Genomic DNA, 27,718 nt, shown 5'->3' with positions numbered 1-27,718 from the left:
ATCTGTGGGAGCTCAGCCTGGGTTCCCACATCCATTTCAGTTCCTGTCAGGAGCATGATCCTCCGCTGGGGTGAGGCCATTGTTCTTTGACTGAGCTGGTAATTTAGTTATGTATTTATTTTTAGTGCCCTGGCCACTAATTAGTTGCTAATCAACTTACACCACTGCACTCCCTCCAGCCTGCTTTTAAAGGAAGGGTGTGGGCTCAGTGAGTGGCCATTGTCCTGTTTACACCTTGTTAGTTGCTGTTGTCACCTACATGACAACAGTAGCCCACCCACAAGCTGCCTGTCCCAGCACAAGTGGGTGGTTGTCTCCACTTCAAAAAGTGGCCCAAAAGGCTTTGTAGGCTGTTTTCACCACGATTCCTTCTCCCCACCCCTCCCCAACCCCACCCCCCACCCCCTCCCACCCCCACCTGCCCTGCTACAAGCTCATCCTGCAATGCCTGGCTGCCTGAACCAGGCAGGGCTGGGTAAACTCAGGGGACAGTTCTGGGATGGGCAATAAGAACTGCTGATGGCAGCCCCCAAAGCACCTCCCAGCACCTCACAGGCATGCTCGATGGGAGGCCAGGCACAAGCCAGTTGGGGACCAGTCTCTGCCATCACTCCAACTTAAGCAGCAGGGGATGTGATGACTTTGTCCGGTGATGTCACAGCCCACTGAGCAGTTAGAATCATAGAACCATAGAATCTCCTGATCAGGCTCATTGAGTCCAACTCCCAGCTCCACACAGGGCCAGTCAAGTCAGAGCGTGGGACTGAGTGCACTGCCCAGATGTTTCTTGAACTCAGTCAAGCTGGGTGCTGTGACCCCTCCCCTGGGGAGCCTGTTCCAATGACTGACCACCCTCTCAGTAAAGAGCTTCTTCCTAATACCCAACCTAAACCTCCCCTTGTCACAGCTTCATGCCATTCCCTTGGGTTGTATCGCTGGTCCCCAAAGAGAGGAGATTGGCACCTGCCCCTTTGTTCCTCCTCATCAGGAAGCCACAGACTGCAATGAGGTCTCCCCTCAGCCTCCTCTTCTCCAGGCTGCACAAACCAAGGGACTTCAGCCTCTCCTTGTATGCCTCCCCTCCAGACCCTTCACCATCCTCATTGGCCTCCTCTGGACATTCTCCAGTAGATTTGTGTCCCCAAGGCAGCAGACAATACCCTGCTGTGACCCTGGCTGGAGTGATTTACAGCTCCTTGCAAATGGCAGGCGAAGTAGCTTTGATAGTACAGTGGGAAGATCAACAGAGGGACCTCCCTTGCTCGGGTGGCCAGTGGCCCACATCAGCACATGGGGGATGACTGCAGCTCAATGGCAGGACAGGTTTGCTCCAGGTTTGGCAGGTTTGACCAAAATTTTGCTTGTGTGCCTCTTTTTCCATTATATGTCCATTCTCAATGTTGTTTTGGAATGGGATGAAAACAGTGGAAGGCTTTCATGAAGTTTGAGGATGTTCTTTTCATTTTAGCTCTGCTCTCAGTATGGAAACCTGTCTTGGTAAACACACAGATGAAACAGCTGGTGCTAAACAAATTGCAGAGAGCTGAGTTTTTATTTCCCTACCACTAGAGAGCAGCAAGGTAAGGGCTCTACTGGGCAAGCAATGCACACAGCCCTACAGAAAGATGTCCTTGTGCCCATCACCCAGCGAGCAATTGTGTGGCGCTCAGCTGCAGGCTGGCGCTAAAACATGACAGGGTGTTTCAGAAATGAGTCCCCTTGTCAGTTCTTCCTGGGGTGCCATGTTGCCATAAGACTTTCTTCTCAAGGCCCAGGATTGTGTTCATGGTGGTGCCAAGGAACATGGGGTATGTTTCCCACCATCTAGTGGTTCCTTCCACCACTGTAAGCACCGGGCACTTGCGCTGGTGGGTTTGTGGGAATGTAATATAATCAATCTGCCAGGCCTCCCTGTATGTATATTTCAGCCAAATAGGCTGAAAAACTGTTGTCTTGTCTAATCATCGCAGCACATATTTCATATTCATAGCTGACCCGTGCGATATTGCCATGGTTAAGTTCACCCCTCAACCACAGGCCTACCTATATGTTTCATCTCTTCCCTGATGGCCTGAGACATTGGGATCATGGGCCCATTAAGCTATCAAAAATTCACCTCTATGTTGCCAGTCAGTATCTACCTAAGCCACTTCAATCTTAGCAGCCTGATCCACCTCCTGTTTGTTCTGATGTTCTTTAGTACCGACTCTGGGGTACACAGGCATCTCTGTGATGCTCCCAGTTACTCTGCTTCCATTGCTGTAATGGCCCCTCAGGGCATGTGCCACCACCCACGAGTCAGTACAGAGGTAGAGCATCAGCCACTTCTCTCATTCAGCAATGTATAGAGGCAGATGAATGGCTGTCACCTCTGTAAACTGGCTTGATTCACCTTCTCCTTCAGCTGCTTCTGTGCCTCATCCTATATGACTCCATATGGCAGCCTTCTAACTCCTCTGTTGTCCCACAGTGAGACAGGACCTGTCACTGAACAAAGCATATTGCTTCTTCTTTTCTAATAGCGGGTGACTCCTCCCTGAGGTTGGGACAGCACTTTTGCAGAGACAGCAGCATCTCCTCTACCCTGTACTGCCCTGGTTGCACAGGAGCTAGAGGCAATGTGAGAGGAAGAGTGCTGGCTGGCAGTGAGAGCAGAAACGCTGGTCCTGCACAGCCTGTGCTGCTATGGGATGGACAAGAAAGGGAATGCAGATCTTGAGGAGAATAGAGCACTGCTGGGACATGGCATCATCAATGCAATAGTGCACCAGACAGCAAGGGGGCTGCAGGGCCATAGGCTATGGTGGCCTCCTGCTCAAGGTCTGGACAGGAGTCTTCTAAAGATGGCAGCATCTCCACAGTCCCATGCTGCCCTGGCTGCACCAGGAGCTGAAGGCAATATATGGGGTGTGGTGGTGGCTGGCAAGGAGTGCAGAGAGGAGCATCCTGCACACACGTCTGCGGTCTGCATGGGGAGGTCATGGTCCAGATGCTGCAGGCTGTGCTGGAGGAACATGCAGCACCTCTCGTCCATGGCCTCATCAACACCATTGTGTGCCAGTGCAGTCAGGAGGCCCGGAGGTTGCTGCAATCCCATGCAGCCACAGAGGAGGAGGAGGAGGAGAACAACCCTTCAGTCAGCCCCAGCAGCTCCCAGCAGGGGATTCCCACCCCGCACATAGCCTCCTCCAGCAGCTTGGCCAGCTCCAAAGGGGGGGACAAATCCAGCAATTAGGGGCTGCACTCCATGGGAGTCCCAGCTGCCCCTACTCTGTGCCCACCCCTGCAGAGCAGGATCAGCCCCAGGAGCATCTGGGGGAGGTGGGTGGCAGAAGGTGCCTCAGCCCTGGACTGCAGCCACAGGCTCTCCGTTCCTGGCCAGGACAGGGAATGCTTCCCCGGGGTCCCACCCACCCTTGGAAGAGGAGGGACCCCAGCCCACAGGACTCTCACTGGTGGCACTAGTATACACTAGTGGCTGCCAGTGGCAATAGTAGGGCTTCACCTTCCATCAACTGAAGAAAAAGGAAATAAATTCTATTATTTTTTCCTGACACAGCCCCTGGTTGCTGCCTTCTCTCCCTTCTCCTGGTGCCTCTGACACCCCACTGTGGTGGCACCAGCATGCTGGGGATTGTGGCCATGGGACATGTCCCTCCTGCACAAAATCCTGCTGCAGCTGCAGAGGATGCATTCCCTGTCAGGCTCAGAGGATCTGATGAGTGATTTATCTGGCTTAGCAAATTCCAAAAGGCACTGGGGCTTCAGCCAGGCTTTTAAGGCAAAGACTGCCAAAATGCCATGCAGCACTGCATCATTTCTAAAGCACACGGGCAAGGACATTCTTGCATTTCCCTTGTTCAGAGACACTGTGTGCCTTCAAGCACATCCCTCTGCACCTGTGTGGCTCCATTCTCATGGATGCATGTGCCTGCAGAGAGTGCTGGTCCTAACTTGCACCACTGAGGCGAACAGCACGCAGCCTACTGGTAGGGACAGTGGCAAGGTCAGGGTCGCTGTAGCATGCAGTCTTCTCCTAAAGGGCCAACTAACTCTGTAGCACTGCAAGGGATGGGGAGAGAAGGGCGCTGTCGAGGAACAGAGTAACAGAAAATGTGGGTTCCTCTTCAGTGACAACCACCTCTCTGTGGGCTGCTCGCAGGAAGCACCACAGCACCGCGACTAGGCAAGGGGCTGGGCTGCCAAACAGCTTCTCATGGGCTGCTGCTGTGCAAGAACCCCAGACCCCCAACTGCTATGCCAGGCCTGCCAGCTGATGTGCCAGGCCCCCGGCTGACACACTTCTCAGCCCACCCTATTATAAATAGAATATGACATTCTATGGTATGGAATAGCCCTCTGGCTAGTTTGTGTGTGTCCTCTCCCAGCTTCTTGGGTGCCCCCTGCCTTCTCATTGGCAGGGCAGTCTGCAAAGCTGAGAAGTTGACTTGACTGCTTGGCAGCAGCTAAAACTTCTGTGTGTTATCAGCATGATTCTCATCCTAACTCACAAACACAGCTCCACACCAGCTACCAGAAAGATAGCTAGCTCTATCCCAACCAACACCAGGGCAGTTTAAAACAACTCCAGGAACTGATACCTATAAAATGGATTTTATATTTATAAACCCATATAATAGATTATATATTTATAAACCCAAATGTGTTTGGATTAGTGCTTAGACACTGTTTAATTTAGGGTTAAATACCTTGCTTTGCTAACAAGTAGACCTTTGAAGATGAGCCTAAGAATTGATAAAGTGCATGCTTTGCTAAAAAGTACCTTTAAGAAGAAAGACTGATAAAGAGGAACCATCCTGCCCTAGAAGGCCCCATAGCTGGGGTACTGCCAAAGAGGTCTGAAGTCAATAAAAAACAGCAGTAACTAGGGGAAAAGTAAAGGTGACAGGGGAGTTTGTGCCTACAAACCCAACTCAAGGACCATGCAAAAGACACCCACCCACCTTCAAGGACCATACATGATAATTTGAATATGCTTAACCAATAGGTGATGATGCAGTAATTACTAACCAGTTAGCACAAATTTACGTGGGTTTTTTTAATCCTGTAAGAAAATAAATACCTTGTAGATTCTGTGTACTGTGGTGCTACCTTTCTGAAATTATCACCTAGCACCATCTCTGCAGACTTGGAATAAATCAAATACTGCTGCTCTGCAGGTTTGTTGGTGTCAGGCACACCAGGTAATAATCCCACTGCTGGGACAACAGTTTTCTGTCAACCGAGATGGGACAGCACTCTACCTGACAAGAACTGGACCGATGACTCCAGGGCACACTGCCCTGTTGGTCAAAGACTGCATTGGTCTCTCAATGCCGTCAGGTGGTGTGGTGGTTTGACCCTGGCTGCAGGCCAGACACACACCAAAGTCGCTCTATCACTCCCCTTTTCAACTGGACAGGGGAGAAAATGTATATTGAGAGGCTTAGGAGTGGAGATAAGGACAGGGAGAGATCATTCCGCAATCAGCGTCACGGGCAAAACAGACTCAACACAGAATAAAAATGCCCCAACATCTAATTTATCACACACACACACAGAGAAACCAGAGTAGGACAATGAGAAGTAAAACCAAAACATAAAACACCTCCTCCCACCTCTCCCTTCTTCCGGGTTCAACCTTATTCATGATTCCTCTCCCTTCCTCCCTTGCATGTATCAAAGGAGGAAACGGGGAATGGGGGTTCTGTCAGTTCCTCATGAGTTGTTTCCATCTTAGCCAGGCAGGGGGGCATTCCTCACACTCTTCCCCTGCACCTGTCTCCCACAGGAGACAGTCTTTCACAAACTTCTCCAATGTGAGTCGTTCCCACAGGCTGCAGTTCATCACAAACTGCCCCAGCACAGGTCTCTTTCAGCGAGTGTAGACCTTCAGGAACAGACTGCTTCAGCGTGGAGAGCTCAGATACACCTATTGACTGAGAAGAACCCTACAGAAGTAGGAGATACTCCTGATGAAGTATTGGATGTGGTAATATCTACCTTGGGAAGATCAGGACAAGCCAAGTATTTGACCCTGGGAAACTCTAAAACTTACTTAACTGAAAGAATTAAGCAAGTATCTGTCTTCTGTAAGAGAGTCATATGTGATGCTTTCTAAATACATAAGTCAGAGTCCTCATGTGCCAGTATTTTGAATTCTTCTTCCCTTTTTTTACTGCATGAATTTCAGGTATCTCTGTACACTGAATGTTGTCATGTTATTGCCATGTCATTCAGTCCCATAAAGTCATTGCACACTTCTTCTGCCAGCACACATCCTTACTTGCCTGACTAATTTAACCTAGTTGCTGGTTACACTCTTAACCCCTTTTTCCACAGGGTTACATTTAGGAATAGCCCAGGCCCTAGCACTGATCTCTGCAGAACTATACTGGCAACTTTCCTTCAGTGCAGGAGTTAATAGTTAACTCACGCTCCCCTCCCCCGTCTCCTATCTGTTAATTATTTATCAGATTGTACTATTAAATTGTTCTTTTAGGCTTAAGTATTCTTTTAAGGTGTAAGGTTTCTTTTGAAGGCCATTAGGGGATTTAGCAAGAAGCCTTTTGGAAATCACCAGACTACATTAACTAGATATTCAATGCTTATGGATCCTTTTAAAGTAACATCAGCAGACCTGAAAGTCTTTAAAAAGCCTTTCCTAAATAAAGTAAACAAAATCCAAGTTTGCAGTGCATGAAAAAAAAATCGTGTAGCATGAAGCAATCCAGTAGCAGGTGATGACAGTGTATGGTATGTAATCCAAAGAACACTCTCCAGGCAGCTGTGTCACTCTGTGCTAGTGTTAATTACTTCTAATAAAAGGGTTTAAGTCTTAACTAAGGTGGAATAATTAATTTTGCAGGCTATGTAGTAATAACTCTACATAATAAACTGTCGACAGACAGTAGGGATTTAGTATCCTGTGGAGGCAATCTGTACATATGCTATGGTACAAGGGCACAGTCACCTCCCTAGACCTGCTGGCTGCACTATTTTTGATACAAGCCAGGATGCCATTGGCTTTCCTGGACACCTGGGCACACTGCTGGCTCATATTCAGCCTGCAGTCAGCCAATACCCCCAGGTCCTTCTCTGCATGACAGCTGTCTAGCCGAAGTTGTCCCTCAGCCTCTCTGCATAAGAGAGATGTTTTAGTCCCCTAATCATCTTTATAGCCCTTTTTTGTATCCTCTCCAGTATCTCACTGTCCTTCTTGAACCAGGGAGCCCAGAACTGCACACAGTATTCCACATGAAGCCTCACCAGGGCAGAATAGAGGGGGAGGAGAACCTCTCTCAACCTGCTGACCACACTTTTCTTGATACACCCCAATATGCCACTGGTTTTCTTAGCCATGAGGGCACATTGCTGGCTCATGGCTAACCTGCTGTGCACCAGCACTTCCAGGTCTTTTTCCACAGAGCTGCTTCCCAGCAGGTCAGCCTCTAACCTGTACTGGTGCCTGAGGTTATTCCTCTCTAGGTGCAGGACCCTACACTTGCTGAATTCCATGAGATTACTCTCTGCCCAGCTCTCCAGCCTGTCCAGAACTCACTAGATGGTGGCACAGGCTTCCAGCGTGTCAGCCACTCCTCCCAGTTTTGTATCATCAGTGAACTTGCTGAGGGTGCACTCTGTCCCCTCGTCCCTTGATGAGTGTATTGAACAGGGCTGGACCCAGGACTGACCCCTGAGGAACACTTGTTACAGACCTCCAACTAGACTCTGCCACTGATCACAACCCTCTGGGCTCTTTCAGCCAATTTTCAGTTTACCCCACTGTCCATCCACCTAACCCACATTTCCTGAGCTTGCCTATGAGGATGCTGTGGGAGATGGTGTCAAAAGCCTTGCTGAAGTCAAAGTAGACAACATCCCCTGCTCTTGTAGAAGACTATCAAGTTAGTCAGACATGAATTCCCCTCGGTGAATCCGTGATGATTTCTGATAACCTTCTTTTCCTCCACATTTTGAGATGACCCCCAGAAGGACCTGCTCCAACATCTTTCCACAGATGGAGATGAGGCTGACTGGCCTGTAGGTTCCTAGGTCATCCATCCTTCTTGCCCTTTTGGAAGGCTGGAGTGACACTGGCTTTCCTCCAATCTTCAGGCACCTTGCTGGTTCTCCAGGACCTTTCAAAGATGGTGGAGAGTGGCTTAGCAATGACTTCTCCCAGCTCCCTCAACACTTGCAGGTGCATCCCATCAGGATCCATGGACTGGTTACCCAGTTTATTCAGCTGGTCTCCCTTCCTTTGAAGTAGTTGTATATATGTGTAACTGCAACAATATTTTAACAAGCACTTTGGAAATGAGATGGCAGCACTGGTATTTTATGCCTGTCAGAACACAGGGTATACATTTGTTTAAGATTAAGTTTTTTATAAAACCACAGCAACTCAAGTGCCTCTGTCTTAGGTGCCAGAACACTGAAAAAGTAGTCATTTTGCTCAGTTGTGAGACAAATCCTCTACTTACAGGCTGTATAGTGCTGATGGGGTGACACAACATGACATGCTGTTCTGTGACTGATTCTTCTGAAACAGAAGGATCATTTGTATCAGTAGAGCCTCAGTTACATTTCTATAACCTTGGTATCTCTGAAATCAACAAAGAGATTTAATTGTGATGGTCTTTTCTGATAAAGGATCGTGATCACAGTTAAGTGAAATGAGACTAACTTTTCCTTTTCTTAGCCAAAGAGAGTATTAGTCAGGACATCTGACATTACTTTGTATTTATCACCGTACTACCGCCGCCAGAGTTTAACAATGAGCTATCAGTTAAGATCAAGGGTACATTACCCGAGAAGTACCCTGCTCCCCAGCAGGCGCATTAAACCCCACTTTGGTTGTCAGTCGGGAAGAATGGAAGGTATCCCGAACGGGTGTGTTTATTTGCAATCTCCATAGTCCCAGCAAAAGTTTTTTTGTAACTTTACAAATCAATTGTAGAGTTCCTTATGCCATTCATATTGGCTGCAGCATACGTTTAAATACCGGTAAACGTTTTGTATCAGCATTAGTAAGTTGGGTCTGTATGTTTTCAAGCTTTATTTGAGCAACGATTAACATACTCTGTGGGTTCTCAGGCAAGTTATACAGTGTTGAGTTCTGGGTACAAATACCTAAAATTGGAAGCTGTGGAGAGACACAAAATGTAATACTGCTGGTACAAGAATGTCTAAGACTAGAATTAATGGTGGTGAATAGAGGTTTATTACTAGCATAAAAGTTGGGCATCAGTGAAGGGCAGAAACTTGTGTGGCATGTGGGCATCCCTTTATACTGCAGGTTCTGTGCCAAGAGAGCAGGAAGCATTTCTAGCACAGTAACTCACTGTTGGTATGAAAATTATACAGGTCAAAGTCTACTGATAGAAACTGTGGCAAGCCAGAATTCTTTGCCAGTTACAAGAGGGGCCCTACTGATGTGAACACTCTGGCTTCAGAGGTGCAGAGAAGCAGAATGACTGGGATGGATTTCCTCTTCTAGTGCAGTGGAAACGCACCGCTCTGCTGCCAGCCTCTGCCTGCTGCAGCTCCGGCCATCGTGAAGGACCATGAATTAAAAATAGAGGAATAAAACAGTGACAGAATATAACAAAATATCAAACACTAACTCACCAGGATGGTTTAATATGATACAAAAATCTTCACTAAAGAGGGAATAGTCTGTACAAAAGCACTCCTTTCGCTAGGTGGGTGGGGTGGAAGGCAAGGTGAAGTCTCCTCACAGCTTCCCCTTCAGTTTGCAGGATCAGACCTGAGCTGAATACTGAATCCACCACAAGCCATTCCCTGCCTGTTCTGGGCCACAGGAGCGATCCGTTTTTATAAAAAGAGGTAACAATAAATTAAGACAAATAGAATTGGAAAGAGGCAGGGCATAGGTAGCATCACTTTTTTATGTATTAACACATTTCTATTTGCTTCACATTCCTACAGCATGGTCTGGAGTCTACATTTCACGGGTTTGAAGGTTTTACTGGATTTTATACCTTCCAAAACCCCAAACCGTTTAAAAATGTACATTGGATACACGTTGTATGCCTGATTGCTACAGGCTCGGCTTCTGAAAACACCTGTGCGATATATCGGGAGGAACCGAGGAGCGACGCCGGTGCGGCGTGCCGGTCCTCCCTGCGACCTGCCGCCGCGCCGGGGACACCGCCAGCCCGCCTTCCGAAACCGACCGGGCAAAGGGATTTTCGTTTGTCCCAGCAACCGCTCGGAAGTTCAGAGTTTCCCTGGGACTCATGACTCACCGCGCTCATCGATACCGCGGGGCCCCGGCGCTCCTCGCCGCCGGCCGCGCCCCGGAGCGGCGGGCGGGAAAGCGACCGCTCCCGCCGCGCCGGCTCCGCAACGCCCGCCGCTCTCCGCCGGGGCTTGCCGGCCGGAAGCTCCCGCCTCCCCGGGCGAGGGCAGCGCGGGCGCCGCAGGTGAGGCCGCCTGGGCGGGGCGGTGCAGGTGCCGAGGGCCGCCCGGTGCTGGGGAGTCGGACGCGGAACGGGGTGTAGGGTGCTTCCCAGGCCGGGTTACCGACGCGCCTCGCGGCGGGGATCGCCCCCGTCCTTCCGCACCGACGCCGGCCGCCCTTGGGACTCGGCGGCGGCTTCCTCCCGTCGGGTGAATGAGAGGCGGCCGAGCGGGGCCGGGGAGCGCCTGACGCCGGGCCCAGCGCCAGCCATGTCGAGGAGCGCCGGCTCGGAGGGCGGGCGGCCCGGCAGGTCCGTCCTGCCCCGTGGGGCCGGCCCGGACTCCCCGCTCCCCCGGGACACGGAGCCGGTGGCCGCCGCTCCCTTGCCGCCGCCCCCGCTTCCCTTGCAGCCCCCCTTCGGCCCCGGCGCCTACCCCGGCGACGACAGCCCCGGCCCGAGCGGGCCGGCCGAGCTGAAGCCGGTCCGGCGGTTCATCCCGGACTCGTGGAAGAACTTCTTCAGAGGGAAACGCAACAACGACTCCAGCTGGGACGGCACGGCCTCCGACATCAGGTACGTCTCGGACGGTGTCGAGTGCTCGCCGCCTCTGCAGCCCAAGTCGGTGCCCGGCTCGTACAAGGATCCCTACGGAGGCTCGGGCGGGAGCTACGACTCGCGGAAGGAGGCCGAAGCCATGCTTTCCGGGGACCCCTTCGGGTCGCTGGAGCACCGCGCTGCCTCCGGCCAGACGTACAGCGAGCGGGTGGAGGCTTACAACCAGCGCTACGCCTACATGAAGTCCTGGGCCGGCCTGCTCAGGATCCTGGGCGTCGTGGAGCTGCTGCTGGGCGCCGCCGTCTTTGCCTGCGTCACGGCCTACGTGCACAAGGATAACGAGTGGTACAACATGTTTGGGTACTCGCAGCCCTATGGCTATGGGGCCGGCAGCGCTTACGGAGGCTACTCCTACAGCGGGCCCAAGACGCCTTTCGTCCTGGTGGTGGCGGGAATGGCATGGGTGGTCACCATAGTGCTGCTGGTGCTGGGCATGTCCATGTACTACCGGACTATCCTCCTTGACTCCAGCTGGTGGCCTCTGACGGAGTTCGGGATTAACGTGGCCATGTTCCTTCTGTACATGTCAGCTGCCATAGTGTACGTGAACGACACCAACCGAGGTGGGCTCTGCTATTACCAGCTGTTTAAGACGCCGATAAACGCGTCCTTTTGCCGCGTAGAGGGAGGTCAGACCGCAGCTATCATCTTCCTGTTTGTCACGGTGATCATGTATCTCGTTAGTGCGGTGGTTTCTCTGAAGCTGTGGAGGCATGAAGCGGCTAGGAGGCACAGGGAGCTGATGGAACGGGAGGTAAGTCTTTACTGGTCGCGGTGCGTGGTGTGGTGTGGTGGGCAGCAGCTGTAAGATGATGGAGTCCCGTCAGGTGGTTTAGCAGCAGCACGTCCGTGACTTTTAAGGGTGAACTTTCACCGGTCTTAACGGTATTTAAGATTGCCTAATAAAAGAGGGTTTAAAGACGTCTGATCCAAATTCTTGGATTTTTCTTTTTTTTTTTTTTTTAATTATTAGGCTTTTTAAATTCACTTCGTTGAGGAGCTGGGTATGTTCTCTTTGTAACATTCAGCTCCCTTCCTGCGTCAGCTGATGAGCTGCTTCCTGGCGTGTGTTTTCCAAACAAAGGAAGAAATGCACGATGTGCATGTTCAGCTGTTCAGCCGGGGTTAGGCTTAAAGCCACCTAGCATTTATTTGAAGACTGCGCTTTCAGCACATTAAGTGCTGGTGGGAATGCCCGTAAGAGCTTTGCAAACAGAACTACAATCTACTTCTTTACGTCGTTTCCATTTTCCTTACAATAGGTATTGGAAAACAATAGTGGTAACAGAGTTGGCGAGATTTTAATCAACCTGATCATTTTCACATCAAGCTTTGCTGCTGACCTTGCCCTAACTAGAAGCATTCAGTACTCACCTGACTATAAGTTGTAATAGTAGATACTTCCTACTCTCAGCTGAACTGTGTGAAACAATTTAACATGCAAGCACAGCAAAAAATTTAAAATTTATTACTTTTTATAAATTAAACGTGTCATAAGAATTCATGTATGTGAAGCCCACATAAGCTTATTCTAAGGAGAGGACAGTATTTAAGTAATTTTTAGTAGGAGAGAGCAAATTTAAAGTTGCATTTCCTCTGCTTTGTGAGCTCTGTCTGATTGGCCGCCTTTTCCTTTAAAACTTTCTTCCATTTCACCATTCTGCATGAAACTGAGACTTCCCTTTTGAAAAGTAGCAGCTTCTTTTATCAAAGTTTCTGAACCAATTTTTTAATACACTTTCCAAGAGTGAGGTAGGTGATTTCAGGAATTAGACAGAAGGCATTCAGTCACTTCCCTGTTACTATCAATGTTATTTTATTCTAGTTAGTTAATATTTTTAAAGGGAAAACTTCCATAATGCAGATTAGGCCCTGGAAAGTGCTGGCTGAAAGAGCTGTTTATTCAATTGTTAGCATGGGTGGTGGTGTGTTCTTTGGGCAGCGAGTTAGGCTGCAGAGTGTCTGTGAGTTAATACAGGTTGGAATGTGACATAATAAAGGAGACCGGGAAGTGGATGGGGTATTTCCTGCAAGCTGTTCCTTACAGCTGTATAGGCTCTGGGAGATCCTGTCATTGTTCTGAGTGGTTGTTTTTCTTCCCGTGTTGTTAAACAGTCTTTCAATCAAATTATCTGAAAATATTCCTTATGCTAAATTTATTTATACCTAAATATAAGTGCAGTTCTTAGCACTGCATGATTTTGAAAAAGTTGAGATGAGTCTGTGGTTTTGCATACTGTTTTCTTCCTGAAAATAAAACTTAGTGCTTTCCATTTTTTGATAGATGAAAACACAGTCATCTTTCCCAGAAAAGAAGGTAGGTAACAGGAATTTTGTTTTCTGTTTACTGATGTTTCCAAATGGTTGTTCTTTTTCCTGTGACTATTTTGGTCAACCTATTTACATACTTACTCGGTTTGGAAGAGATTGTTTAATTCTTTAACATAGTCCAGACACCGTTCTCCTAATTAGAAGATTTGTAAGAAGCTTGTAAACAAGTTACTACTAATTAGGCTAAGTTATAAAATTTATTGTAATTAGCAAATTACTGCTGACTACTTCTGTATGTCCTCCTGCCCTCTTTCATGAAGCAACAAGTTCAGTAGCATTTATCACAGAGCTCAGCAGACATAGCTAGAACAGCGGGTCCTCTGATGGGTTGTAGGTTTTCAGAGGGTCTTTCCTCCTGGCTGGCTGTATGCTTTGGAGGACAGTCAGTGGAAGCACAGTGGTTGGTGAGTTGAGCTTGTTCCCATGTCTCTGAGACTGCACCAAAGACCTCCTTGCTGGTTGAGAAGTATCAGCAATTTTATTGCTTCTGCTGCACAGAGATGTGGTTGCATTCACTACTAAGGTTGTATAGGATCTTAACAGCTGCTGATGATGATTACCAGAGAACTTACTGTTTATTTACTTCAGTCTTAAATGTCTCCTGTTAGATACTGTGAATTTCCTACCACTGTTTTTTCTGTTGGTTCGGTACTGGATCCTTTTCTATGTATTACAACAAGACTTCACACAGGCTTTCATTCCTGGATCAGGGGATAAATTATGCAGTAAGAAACAAGGGGAAAAGGGAAGTGCAGGGAACCAAGCGTATCCTGTTAATTCACAGGTTAGATGGATATCCAAGGAAACTTGATTAAATTACTTGTTTAAGACATCCAAGATAAGTCTTTCCAACACCCAAGAAGAAATACTTGGGTATTTATATATACTGGTACGGCTGTTAGGATAAACTGAAGATAGGTGCTGTGTGAGAAACATTACTCTTTACTAATTTTCTAATTGCAGTAAGAGTTGTAAGAAATATCTATGATTTTCCTCTACTGCTGCTCCATGCTTGTACCTCTGTCATCACATGACTTGAGTATTTTGTGTTTTGTATACATTGCATTTGAAGTAAAACTGACTTCTTTTTTCTTTGAAAACAGTATGAAACTGATGAGAGACCAAGAGAAGAGGTCGCTTACAGGCAGCTTAAACCCGTGGAAAGAAAACCAGAACTACTTAATGGACATATACCTGCAGGCCACATTCCTAAACCTATAGTGATGCCAGACTACTTAGCGTAAGTGGCTTTGAACAAACTTAAAAGAGAATGCTTCACTCAGCATTTTTCATATATACACTTGTGATTTCATGCCATGCATACTCCCTGGAAACTTAAGTGTCTTTATTAATGTCAGATATAGAGAGCATAGGGACGGATATGAATGGCATAGAACCAGTGCTATAAATAAAAAATTTTAAATGTAAAAAGAACCCCTCCTAATCCTCAAATGTTAGAGCAGAATGGCAATCTAGCAACTACAGTAACTGCCAGAGGGACAGAAGATCATCACACAATTTAGGAAAAAAAAAAAGGAAATCGTTTCTCTTTTTGGCCCTTGAAATTTGCCTACTTTGGTACTTTCTAAGTGCCAAATCTAAGATATGCTTGTTTTAAAGTGTAGGACTTACCATCCTGAGGTATGAGAGCATAAATTAATTTTTGTACTGTTTGCACAAACTGAAACACAGGAGGCTCCACCGGAATGTTAAGAGAATCATCTTCACTGTGAAGGCGAGCACAGGCTGCCCAGAGAGATTGTGGAGTCTCCATCCTTGGAGACTCCTGGACACAGTTGTGGGCAACCTGGTCTAGGTGGCCCTGCTTGAACGAGGTGTTGGACCAGATGGTCTCCAAAGGTCCAACAGCTTGTTGGTCCCTTCGGATGATCTCCGAAGGTCCCTTCCAACCTCAACCACTTTGAGATTCTGTGATTTCAGAGCTTACCATGCATGCAGATTTCAGCAGGTTATGAGAAGAGCAGACAATACAGAAATATGCTGCCAAGGTGAAGGGCCCCTGGGTTGAAGGCCTACCTCTAAAAGTGTCCTTGAAAACTCTTCTTCTTTCCTTTTTCAGGAAATACCCAGCGATCCAAACAAACGAGATGCGGGACCGGTACAAAGCCGTGTTCAACGACCAGTTTGCTGAGTATAAAGAACTGTCTGGGGAGGTTCACGCTGTGTTAAAAAAATTTGACGAGCTGGATGCACTGATGAGACAGCTTCCCCACCATCCTGAGAGCATATATGTAAGTACCTGTGAAAGGGCCTTAAGGTATTTAGTGTGGTATTTACTCAGTTTCTGAGTGTCTTTACAAGCCACTGTGCCTTAGGCAATGCTTGCAATGGGAGAAAGTTTCCCCAAATAGGTTATTTCTTGTTTGGCAATCAATCAAGGGTGCCAGGTTGTAATTAAGCTGTATACAAGCTTTTCCATTATGGTGGTTTAGGGATCTTTTTTTCCATGCTAGTAGCTTTCAAGCTAGAGTGAATTACATTTAATGTGCTTTCATTATTTCTCAAGTACAGGATTTACAACTGAAATGTTGCAACTAGGATGGATTATTCAAATGAGAATTTTCCTCCTGACAAGTATTTTGTGGTGTTCACCTGACCATACAGAGCACAGTCTTAAGTGTTTAAAACATGTGGTCTCTCTCTCTCATTAGGAACAGGAAAGGATATCAAAAGTTCTGCAAGAATACAAGAAGAAGAAAAATGTGAGTGTTTTCAGCTTTATGTTGCTAATGAATCTAAAGAATAGGAAATAACAAAGAGAGTGTAAATGGCCAACACCAGTGACACCAGGTACAATTCGCTGCCTTAGGGTACCTGGAGCTACTACAGAGCTTTGTGTATTTTGTCTTTGGGAAATAAGGACACAACCCACTCCACTCATGCCAGCAATCTGTTCTGAGAATGATTCTCTTAGCCAGATGTGGGAGAAGAGAACCAAACCCAACAGTTAAGCATTTTTATCTTCAGAGAGTACGCCTCATCTGCTAGCATTCTGCATCTAGAAGACTGGTTATTTTTTGGGATTCAGTTTATTTATTTTCACTGACTGATACAACAGATAAGCAGAAAACAGAATCTTGCCTTTGAAAAGAAATTTTGTATTTTCTTTGTGGCATAGAACAGAATTTATTTTTGAGAGTCTAATCCAACAGGTTTCACTTTTTTTAAATGCAGGCAGTAAATGTGTACCTGTGGTACCTGCATAATACATCACAAATTACAAATAGCTTCTTTTCCCCCCTCCCTGCTGTGACGAGAGGGAAGGATGCAGCCAAACAGTATGGTCAATAAAGCAAGCTTCAACTTTATTGCAAGCACACACTTCCTTTTATACTATTCCTACCACGTGTTATACCTGTCGTATCCCAGTTGGCTCTTAACTAAAGGTTACATTTACAATACTCCACCCATCTTGTAGCCTGGGAATCATGTCTCTTTCTCAGCCCCAGGAACACTGAATCCTTATCACACCTCCTGCTCCCACATCTTGTGGCCATGCTGTATGACACACAAAAATACACTGACCGATCCTTGACCCTTCTGTTCTCACCAAGACGGGGTGGGGCCCAGTCTTACTGAACTACACAGGCGACTGCTTGGACACCTGCTCCATGGGCTCATGGCCTTGCTTCTCAAGCCATTCTGCAACAATTCCCCATGGAATTAAAATTTTCTTAAACTTCATTGCTTCTGTGGGAAGGATGGGTTTATTAGACATAGTACAACATGCCTATAAAATCTAAATAATGTAGTAGGATGTAATCTATATTTGTAGATTTCTGTTTAAAAACTACTCTGTTTTCTAAATAACTGTGGCATATGAAAGCTGACCATCTTTTTCCAGCCTTCCATGAAAGAAAGGGCAGCAGGAAATAAGGAATTATGGCCAGGGAAAGCAATGTGATTTCATGTGGAGACCATCCAAATGATACTAATATACTATCCTTAATCTGTTATTAATTATGTTACTGCTTATTCTTGGCAGAGTCTGAAATGTGTAATATATTTATGTAAAGGTTTGTGTGTTTGTTTTTTTTATAGGATCCTGCATTTCTGGAGAAAAAGGAGCGTTGTGAATACCTGAAGAATAAGCTTTCTCACATAAAACAACGGATTCAGGACTATGATAAAATTATGAATTGGAATGTAGAAACTTAGCTATGCCTTCAATTTCTGGATACTGTTTTCTATTTTTTAAATCAATATGCATATTTTTAAACTATTTATTTACTCTCAGAACAGTACAACTATGGGGATTACTTAATTGCTTTGACATTTATTTAGCTGTTGTACATTACCAGTAGGTTTTCTATGCAGATCCAACTTTAAATCAATGTAATGAAGTTCTCAGATAAGTTTAGAAAACCTGTGCTAACGTTTTCTTTTATTAGACAGTACACAGCCTGGTGTCTTAAATGTGAATACTTGAGTTGAAAACACTGTATTTGCAAACTTACAAGGCCCACCAGAGAAAGCAGTTCTAAATCAGAGAATCACAGAATCGTAGGGGTTGGAAGGGACCTCAAGAGGTCATCAGGTCCAACCCCCCTGCCAAAGCTGGTTCCCTAGGACAGATCACACCAGTAGGTGTCCAGACAGGTCTTGAATATCTCCAGAGATGGAGACTCCACCACCTCCCTTGGCAGCCTATTTCAGGGCTCTGTCACCTTCACTGTGAAAAAGTTCTTCTGCATGTTGGTGCCGAACTTCCTATATCATGTCAAAAGTTTGCAGAGAAACAATGTTAACAATTTCAGATTTTATTTAGAGGTGACATCTTAATGATAACTTTAGAAAGAGTTGAGCTGCTTTTTCTGGCTGGGGTTTTGTGAAGTGCTTAAGCCTATCAAATAATTTAGATAAGTCGGAAATTAGTTTAGTAAGACTTCTTGTGTTTTATTTCCAAATGCTTTGCTGTATGTCAGAAATTATCTGGAAATACACCCTACAAGACAGGCAAAGTATCTTCCTACTTAAGCAACCATGGCATAGTAGGAAGGAAGCCAGGTTCTGTTGAGGGTTTTTTTTTTGTTTGGTTTTGGGGGATTATTATTCCCCCTTTTAAAGGTAATGCAACAAATTTATACTTGGCCTTAACGAAATAGAGGGGATGAGATTCATGTTAGTGTTCCTTTAGTGTTGCTATAGGCCAGTATGCTCTGCATACCTTTTCTGGGTCGTCTTTGTGGGACTCTGTGGATTTAAAGGCAAACCACTTTATTCTTAAACCAGCAAGTAACAGGAATTTTTGTCTAGGCAGCAGCTGTTTGTGAACTTGGCATTTACAGAGTAAGTACAGCAAAATTAATTCTCTTGCAAAGTCCAAATTATTACTATCTTTCATAAGGTCAGGTAAAATGTGTTAATAGACATGCTCTCCAGAGCATAACTGCATAAATTCAATATACATTTTTATATTTTTTCTTGGGGATTTGTATATGCAAATACTTTGACAAGCCAGTAAATTTTCTCTTTGTATCCTTTTTTCACATCCTTGTGTACTTTTTTACTTAACAAATTGTTGGAAGCATTGGTCGTTTCTCTGTACAGTTTTCTACAACTGCAATTTGTCTGTTCCGAAATACATTTTAATTTGAAGAAAACCCCCACCACTCCAGGCATTGTGTGTTTCATGAAGGCATGTCTGTATCTCCCACTTCTCCTCACCTCTCTGACCGCAGCGCCTGCCCACTCACCCTCCCTGCCTCTCCCCGTTCCTGGCGCGGTGATGCGGTCGCACTGACAGCACAGAGGCGCCAGCGCTGGAGCAGGGAGCTGTGCGGTGCCCTGAGCAGTCCTGTGCTGCTGGGTGCTGTGCCTGCTGCTGGCCCTCAGCTGCTTGTGCTCTGCCACCAATGGTGCACGAGCAGAACGTGAGGAGCCCCAGTTCCCATGTGGTAATGGACCATTCACTCTACAAGTGTGGTGACAATGGAGACTGTTCAGAGGGCAGCAACGACAATGCTTGTGTGAAGGTGCATGCTGAAGCTGATTTTGTGTGCATCAGTGGTCAGCGTATGCCCAACATAAGGTGGTGTGATGGGGATCCAGACTGTGAGGATGGGTCTGATGTGTGCTGAACTGTGTCATGTGGGAGCATGCTGGGTAAATTAAATCAGTATCAACCCAGTGTATCACAGTGTCCTGGAAACGTGATGGTGAAAAGGGCTGTGACAAGGGAGAAGATTAGGGAACTGTGGCAAGGTTACTTGTAGAGTTCATGTGCAGCAGTGGGCAGTGCATTTCCAAATGCTTTGTCTGCAGTGGCAAAGAACACTGAAAAGTTAGTGTGTGCATCTCCTACCTGTGGAGTTGGTGAGTTCCACTACAGGAGCTCCACGTGCATCACCATCAGCTGAAGGTATGATGGATGACTGCTCTGACCACTCAGATGGATCTCTAGAGCCATGTGGCCACCGATCTGCACCTCCCATGAAGTGCTCTGCCAGTAAGGCACAGTGTGGCTCAGGTGAATGTATCCACAAAAAGTGGTGCTGTGATGGAGATTCTGACTACGAGGAGTGATGAAGTCAACTGCCCTTCTTGGACCTGCAGACTGGACCAGATCAGACATGAAGATGGGAACTGCATCAATGGAGATAGGCAGTCCAATGGCATGAGAGCCTGGATGGTACTGATGAAGCAAATTGTAGCAATGTTTTTCAGTGCTCCAGACATGACAAATTGAAATGCAGAAGTGGAGAATGCATAGATGTCAGGGAAGGGTGTAACAAGCAGGGAGGCTGCAAGGGCTGTAGTAATGAACCCTTCAAGGAGTGTAATATAAACGAACATCTGGTGAGATACAGGGGATGCTCTCATATTTGCAGAAATCTCATTACTGGATATGAATGTGGCCGTCCAGCTGGCTTTGAGCTTACAAGTTACTGTTTTATGTAAAAAATAAACATTTTTAAAAAGCTTTACATGAGCCTGCCACGTGTGTTCCCAGCCCAGAAGGCCACCCATACCCTGGCCACATCAAAAACAATGTGACCAGCAGCTTGAGGGAGGTGATTCTCTTCCTCTCTCCGCTCTTCTGAGACCCCACCTGAAGTACTGCATCTGGCCCTGTGGTACCCAGGACAAGACAGACATGGAGCTGTTGGAGCAATTCCAGAGGAAGGCCATGAAGATAATGAGAGGGCTGGAGCACCTCTGCTATAACGGCAGGCTGAGCAAGGTGGGCTTGTTCAGCCTGGAGGAGGCTTCGGGGAGATGTTACAGCAGCTTTCCAGTGCCCGAAGGGACTACAGGAAAGCTGGGCAGGGGCTGTTCATTGGGGAGTGTAGTGATGAGACACTATCACTGATAGTAAGCTGAAGGAGGGGAGAGTTATCAGAGATATTAGGAAGAAATTCTTCCCTGTGAGGGTGGTGAGTCCCTGGCACAGGCTGCCCAGAGAAGGTGTGGCTGCCCCCTCCCTGACAGTGTGTGAGGCCAGGCTGGATGGGGCTCTGGGCAGCCTGGGCTAGGGGTGGGTGTCCCTGCCCATGGCAGGGGTTTGGCATGAGATGGGCTTTGAGGTCCCTTCCCAATGAGTCTGCAATTTTTAGGAAAAGGTGGGCTGGTTATGGTGATTTCAAATTTTTTAGCGGTTTAGTTTTTCTTTAAAGTTTTCAAATTTTGTCGTAATTTAAAGGCAAGACATCACGAAAGCTGTTCATAGTTTAGAACACTGATGGTAATACTACCCTCTGCTCTTCAGTACTGGCAATGCATTTAAATCTGGCAGTTAAATATCTTCTGGGTTTTGAGCCCTTATAATTCACACTGCAATCCTGATCGCTACAAACCCACTTTCATATTTATAAAGTTTACATTCCAATTTTATTAGCCACTGAATTCCAAGAGTTTTAGTGGGCAAAATAAATAACACAAGACTCCATGGGAACCCTGAGAGAACTTGAAGCATTGGCTTCATGTGAAAGCATTCAGTCTCGCATACCTGGAAGGTGTCTCAATATTTTCCCTCTCAGGTTCAGGTTTCTACTCTTTTCAGAGGAAACCTCTGTGTCTTATAAAGGAGCAGGACCAGGTGTTTTATAGTTACTATGCTGTATACATGTTACACTTTTCTTTGCAAGAGGAGTGCTTGTCCATATCCTCACAATATCTTGCTGCACACCCAGGTTTCTTATTCTTTTCTCAATGGGAGTTCTGGGCATTGCATCAGTTCCAGGAAAAGACCAATCAAAGTTTAAGGATCAACTCTTGATTATAAAGTGCCAAAAAGAAGCAGACTGATGTTTGTTTTTTTTTTTTTTTTTTTAAAGGAGCATGCTCTGCACCCATAGACTCATATAATGGTTTAGTTGGAAATGACCAAGATTGAGTCCAACCATCTACTCAGCCCTACTAGGTCCACTAGACCATGTCACCGAGTACAACATCTATTCTTCTTTTAAGCATCTCCAGGGATGGTGACTCAACCACCTCCCTGGGCAGCCTGTTCCAATATCTCACAACCCCTTCAGTAAAGAAATTTTTTCCTGATATCCAACCTAAACTTCCCCTGATGGTAACTTCAGACCATTTCCCCTTGTCCTGTTACTAGCTACCAAGGAGGAGAGACCAACCCCCACCTTACTACAACCACCTTTTAGGTAGAGAGTAATAAGGTCTCCCTCCCATTGGTCTCCTTGACAGGCTTTCCTCCTGTAGGATGCTGAGACACAGCTCCAGGAAGCCTCTGTCAGTGGTCCTGAGTTTCAGTGTCTGAGGAACTGGCTCCTGGCCCTTGGATAGTGCCTGTATAGCTTCTGCAGAACCATCCCACTTCTCCTTTCCTGCAGTGTTTCCAACAAGTGGGTTGGGGAGGGTGGAGACCATGTGTGTGGCTGGCATGAGGAAATAAACCAAGTGGAGACAGCTGTGTGTAGATTGCTCTGTGTTTCCCAACAAGGTGCCACAGAGGTTGCTGAGTGGATTTTCCAAAAGCTGGAGAGAGAAGATGGGTGGGAACAGTTCTGCCAGCCTTTTGGCATTCAAACAGGATTAGTGCAGTGCATTGCAGTAGGGTATGCTGAGCATGGAGCACCAGGAGAACTCATTTACCTTCACAGTTTAGGAAGTCAAGCAGGACAACACATTGTGACCATCATAGTAAGTTACTTGCTTGGTCCTGGATTTCTTGCAGACCTCAACACCTCAATGCAGCTAATCAGGCACATCCAGGGCATACAATTGGTAAGCTGGGTTTGCTCTAACCTATCTGTGGAGGACTGAAAAGGGACTTACCAGCAGTGCTCTGTGTAAAGAAAAGAAAAGAAAATGTACCAAAGAAAAAAAATCAGCCAAATATTTTTATCTCTTGGGCAACTTGAAGGATGAAATAACAATGTAAGAATGAATGGCTGGAAGTTGAAGCCAAACACAAGGCAGAAATTAGGAGAAAATGGACTGAGAATTAGTTGCAATAAGAATGACATGGGAAAGTTGTCTCGATATCCCTCAAGTACAGAAGGTATATTCCAGACAGACTAAAGTTATGAGATGATTATCACCTGGGTCTCATACATCTCAACTCTGTGAATCTACACTGCTGCATGGACCTGTAAGCAGACTGCTATGTGGTCTTACTGGTGCAACTGGGTTTTTGCAGAAGGCAGTAAACATTTGTTTGAAACTTACCAAGTAATAAAGCCCTGTATCAGTGGGCATACAGCATCCACTTTCTACCTCAGCCTGTCCCAGGAACACTGAGTGGTTTATCCTTTTATCCATCAGGTTTCCTCTTAGAAAATGCCCCACATGGCTCCTCAGATCAATAAATGGAAATGGGCAAGAGATGTACAGTTTTCAGGAATATAATGATTTTCAAACTGGACTTGAATATATCAATAAAAAGACCTTTTTTTTTGGTCTTGAAAAACAGCTGGATAGCCTTACTCAAGATAACCTTGGCAACATCTGCATACTCTTTACTCATCTCCATATTTTTGTAGTGCAGACAAAGCAGTGCCTAACAAACATTAACAGAGTTTGTATTGCATAGTAGGGTGCACTAGCTTACATGACAACATATCAACTAAGAATGCCCATGGCAATGAAAAAAGTAATTTATTTGAACTTGTAGAATAAATTATCCAATCTCTAGTTTTTTAATCTCAAAATTGTAGTGGGATTTGAAGCATTTACACTATTGTAATCTACAAAATGATCATATATCCTGTGTTCCTGACCAGTATTGAAATTTTTGGCCTTCACAATAAAAAAATCCCTGTTCTGAAAGAAGTCTCATTTCTCTCTTCTTCTGTGAAAATTTTCAGCTTGCAGCCACTTTTCCATTTCAAGATTTTAGAAACTGGACTTTTTTCCTTTTTAAGAAAGAGTGACCTGTGATCTATTAGGAGTAGATCAAACTACAACTTGTCCCCAATCACCCAGGAATCCTGGAAGTGAGCGCAGACTGGCCAGAAGGCAAAGACTCTGGAATATCACTAGAGGAGGAGGTGACACGTGCGGAAGAGGCTCCACTATATAATGACCTGCCAGAAAATGAGAAAAACATGCCCTGCTGCACTGTGGGAAAACATGGGAGGTGGAAGGCGCCTGTGTGGAGTCCCACACAAGTTGCACAAGCTGCCAAAGAAGGTGAATCCAGCCAGTTTGCAGAGGTAAAAGCCATCCAGCTGGCTTTAAACATTGCCAAACAAGAAAGGTGGCTCAGCTTGGACCTCAATACTGACTCCTGGATTGTGGCCAATGCTCTGTGGGGGTGGGTGCAGCAATGGAAACAGAGCAACTGGCAGCGCAGAGGCAAACCCATCTGGGCTGCTCCACTGTGGCAAGGTATTTCTGCCCACTTAGAGGACCTAACTGTAAAAGTTCATCATGTAGACGCTCACATACCCAAGAGCTGAGCCACTGAAGAACATCAAAACAACCAGCACATTGATCAGGCTGCTAAGATTGAAGTGGCTCAAATAGACCTCAATTGGCAACGTAAGGGCACATTATTTATAGCTCACTGGGCCCATGACACCTCAGGCCATCAAGGAAGAGATGTCACATATAGATGAGCTCGTGATCAAGGGGTGGATTTGACCACAGACATTATCCCACGGGTCATCCATGAATATGAAACATCTGCCTTGATCAAGCAAGCCAAGCGGTGAAAGCCTCTGTGGTATGGAGGACAATGGCTGAAAGACAAATATGGAGAGGCCTGGCATACAGGCCTTGCCACAGACACGCCAAGGCAAGCGGTATGTGCTCACACGGCTGTGAAGCAACCACCAGCTGCCTAGAAACTTATCCTGTCTCCCATGCCACCACCTGCATCACCATCCTGGGTCTTGAGAAGCAAGTCCCCTGGCAGCAGGGCACTCCAGAAAGAAGTGAGCTGGACAATGGGACTCATTTCCAGAACACACTCTTAGACACCTGGCCCAAAGAACACGGCATCAAGTGGGTATAATATATACCCTACTGTGCCCAAGCCTCTGGGAAAATCAAGAGGTACAATGGGCTGTTAAAACCTACACTAAAAGCAATGGGTGGTGGAACCCTAAAAAACTGGGATATGCATTTAGCCAAAGCCGCCTGGCTAGTTAACTTCAGGGGACCTACCACCAGAGCTGGCCCTGCCCAATCCAAACTCCCACGGACAGTAGAGGGGATAAAGTCCCTGCAGAGGGCATGAAAAACCTGTTGGGAAAGACAGTCTGGGTTGTTCCTGCTTCAGGCAAAGGCAAACCCATTTGTACTTTTGCTCAGGTGCCTGGGTGCACTTGGTGGGTGGTGCAAAGGATGAGGAAGTCCAGTGTGTAACTCAAGGGGATGTAATTTTGGGTGAGGAGAGACAATAAATTAAACTGTATAATGTTAATTCCTGTCTAATGTATCAATGGTATTATGTTACTAACTGCACAAATTGATGAAGGACCGACTTTGATGAAACTGAGCAAAGTTCTGTGATGATGAGCCTGGGACTGACTTCAGCAGCCAGTGCCCAGCATCTCCCTTGAGATTGACACACAGGCTGCAAGCAAGGTCCATGTCAGGCCTGCCAGCTGCAGGTTCCAGACACCACATTCATCCACTCAACATCACACACCACCACTCCTGCCCTGAGACCCTGCTAATGCAAATTGAACCTGAGGTCATGGGCTAAATGAACTCACTTGGCAGTTTAGAGGGATGGCCCATGGACTACAGGAACGACACCTGTATGTGTATCTCAAATGTGGGGAAAGTGGTAGTAATTAACTGAAAATGTAGGATCCAGGCATTATGTAGATGGTATGGAAAAAGAGGTGAATAATGTCCTTGTTCCACCCAGGACAGAGTTAACTTCCTCAAGGAGCCAGCATGGGTGAGCTGAGCTGGCCAAGGCTGTTTTCCACACCTCATGACATCATGCTCCCCATAAAAGGGGCTGCTCAGGGAGATGCAGGTCCAGAAGCGGCTCCAGGACAGTCTGAGTGTGGTAGGGTGCTGCAACGCCTGTCATGACAAGAGGGAAGGATGCAGCCGGCCAATATGGTCAATAAAGCAAGCTTCAACTTTATTGCAGGCACACACTTCCTTTTATACTATTCCTACCACGTGTTATACTTGTCGTATCCCAATTGGCTCTTAACTAAAAGTGACATTTACAATACTCCACCCATCTTGCAGCCTGGGAATCATGTCTCTTTCTCAGCCCCAGGAACACTGAATCCTTATCACACCTCCTGCTCCCACATCTTGTGGCCATGCTGTATGACACACAAAAATACACTGACCGATCCTTGACCCTTCTGTTCTCACCAAGGGGGCGTGGGGCCCAGTCTTACTGAACTACACAGGCGACTGCTTGGACACCTGCTCCATAGGCTCATGGCCTTGCTTCTCAAGCCATTCTGCAACAGTAGGGCATTGGGTGGGTGAAATGCTTTGTCTTATCACCCTGTGTGTATCGTCCTGGTGGTGGTGTTCCCCTCTCCCTGTGCTGTGTCAGTAACAGTCCTTATCTCAACCTTTAGGTGCTTTTGTGCTTAGCTGGAGCTTAATCATGAAAATCTTTATTTCTGTTCCTAGAAGCAAATCTTGATGTCTTAACCTTGATGTCTTAAAAATTTCCCCTTTTTCCACCTCAGTAGTCTTCACCACTTTCTTTAAAAACACCTTGGATTTTTCCCAGTTATGGTTTAATTGAAAGCTAATTAAATTCTCCCCTGTTTTCTCTGTATTTATAAATTGTTCCTGATAAATGCAACAGGCTGGAGGATAAAGAAGCAGTGTTTTCTTCTTTATTGTCTTACTTGGATGCAGGGCAAGAACCCTTTGAAACGGATGCTCAGCCTCTTTCCTGTAATTCAAGAGGTCAAACCCAGTTTTGGCACATTTCCACTGTATCCAGTGAAGCTATCACTGCTCTGCAGAAAAACTGGCTAAAGCTTTCTCCAGGCATCATTCTACTACATTAATCAATACTTCACAGAATCGCAGAACATGTTAGGTTGGAAGGGACCTTTAAAGTTCATCTAGTTCAACCCCCCTGCAGGAAGCAGGGGCACCTTTAACTAGATCAGGTTACTCAGAGCCCCATCAAACCTGACCTTGAATGTCTCCAGGGATGAGGCCTCCACCATCTCTCTGGGCAACCTGTGCCAGTGTCTCACCTCCTTCACAAAGAACAGCTTCTTCCTGTTGTCTAATTTAAAATATTGCCCCTATGACTACATGCCCTTATAAACAGTCCTTCCCCAGCTTTCTTGTAGGTCTCCTTCAGGGACTGAAAGACCACTACAAGGTCTCCCTGGGGCCTTATCTTCTCCAGGCAGAACAAGCCCAACTCTCTCAGCCTGTCTTTGTAGGAGAGGTGCTCCAGCCCTCTCATCATCTTTGTGGCCTCCTCTGGAGTGCTCCAACAAGTGCTGAGGTCTCCAGAACTGGATGCAGTATCCCAGGTGGAGTCTCACCAGAGCAGAGTAGAGAGGGAGAATCACCTCTCTTGATCTGCTGGTCACACCTCTTTAGATGCAACCCAGGATGCAAGTGCACGTCAATGGCTCATGTCCAGCTTTTATCCATCAGTACACTCAAGCCCTTTTCCTCAGGGCTGCTCTCTATCACATCATCCCCCAGGCTGTACTGGCAATGAGATTTGTCCCGACTCAACTGTAGGACCTTGCACTTGTCCTTGTTGAACTTCATGAGGTTTGCATGGGCCCAGCTATCTAGCTGGTCCAAGTCCCTAAGTCCCTCTGGATGACATCCTGTGTCTCTGGTGTGTCGGCTGCACCACACAGCTTGGTGTCATTGCAACTTGCTGAGGGTGCACTCAATCCCACTGTCTATATCACTGAAGATATTAAACAACACTGCTCCCA

General features: G+C 46.5%; 1 protein-coding gene across 1 annotated transcript; it reads left to right on the top strand.

Moving 5' to 3' along the window:
• Positions 1 to 9,904: 9,904 nt before the first annotated feature.
• MARVELD2 (MARVEL domain containing 2) lies at positions 9,905 to 17,555 on the top strand (the record flags this gene model as incomplete). Its single annotated transcript, XM_084278920.1, has 6 exons — positions 9,905 to 11,799; positions 13,330 to 13,362; positions 14,480 to 14,616; positions 15,457 to 15,628; positions 16,049 to 16,099; positions 17,439 to 17,555. The coding sequence occupies exons 1-6, from the start codon at positions 10,699 to 10,701 to the stop codon at positions 17,553 to 17,555; spliced, it is 1,611 nt and encodes a 536-aa protein (XP_084135046.1). The 5' UTR covers positions 9,905 to 10,698.
• Positions 17,556 to 27,718: the final 10,163 nt, after the last annotated feature.

Source organism: Gallinula chloropus (genome assembly GCF_964237585.1).
Source record: "Gallinula chloropus genome assembly, chromosome: Z".
Lineage (NCBI taxonomy): Eukaryota > Metazoa > Chordata > Aves > Gruiformes > Rallidae > Gallinula > Gallinula chloropus.
Note: the sequence above shows the minus strand (reverse complement) of the source record. Positions and strands in the feature narration are given on the sequence as shown.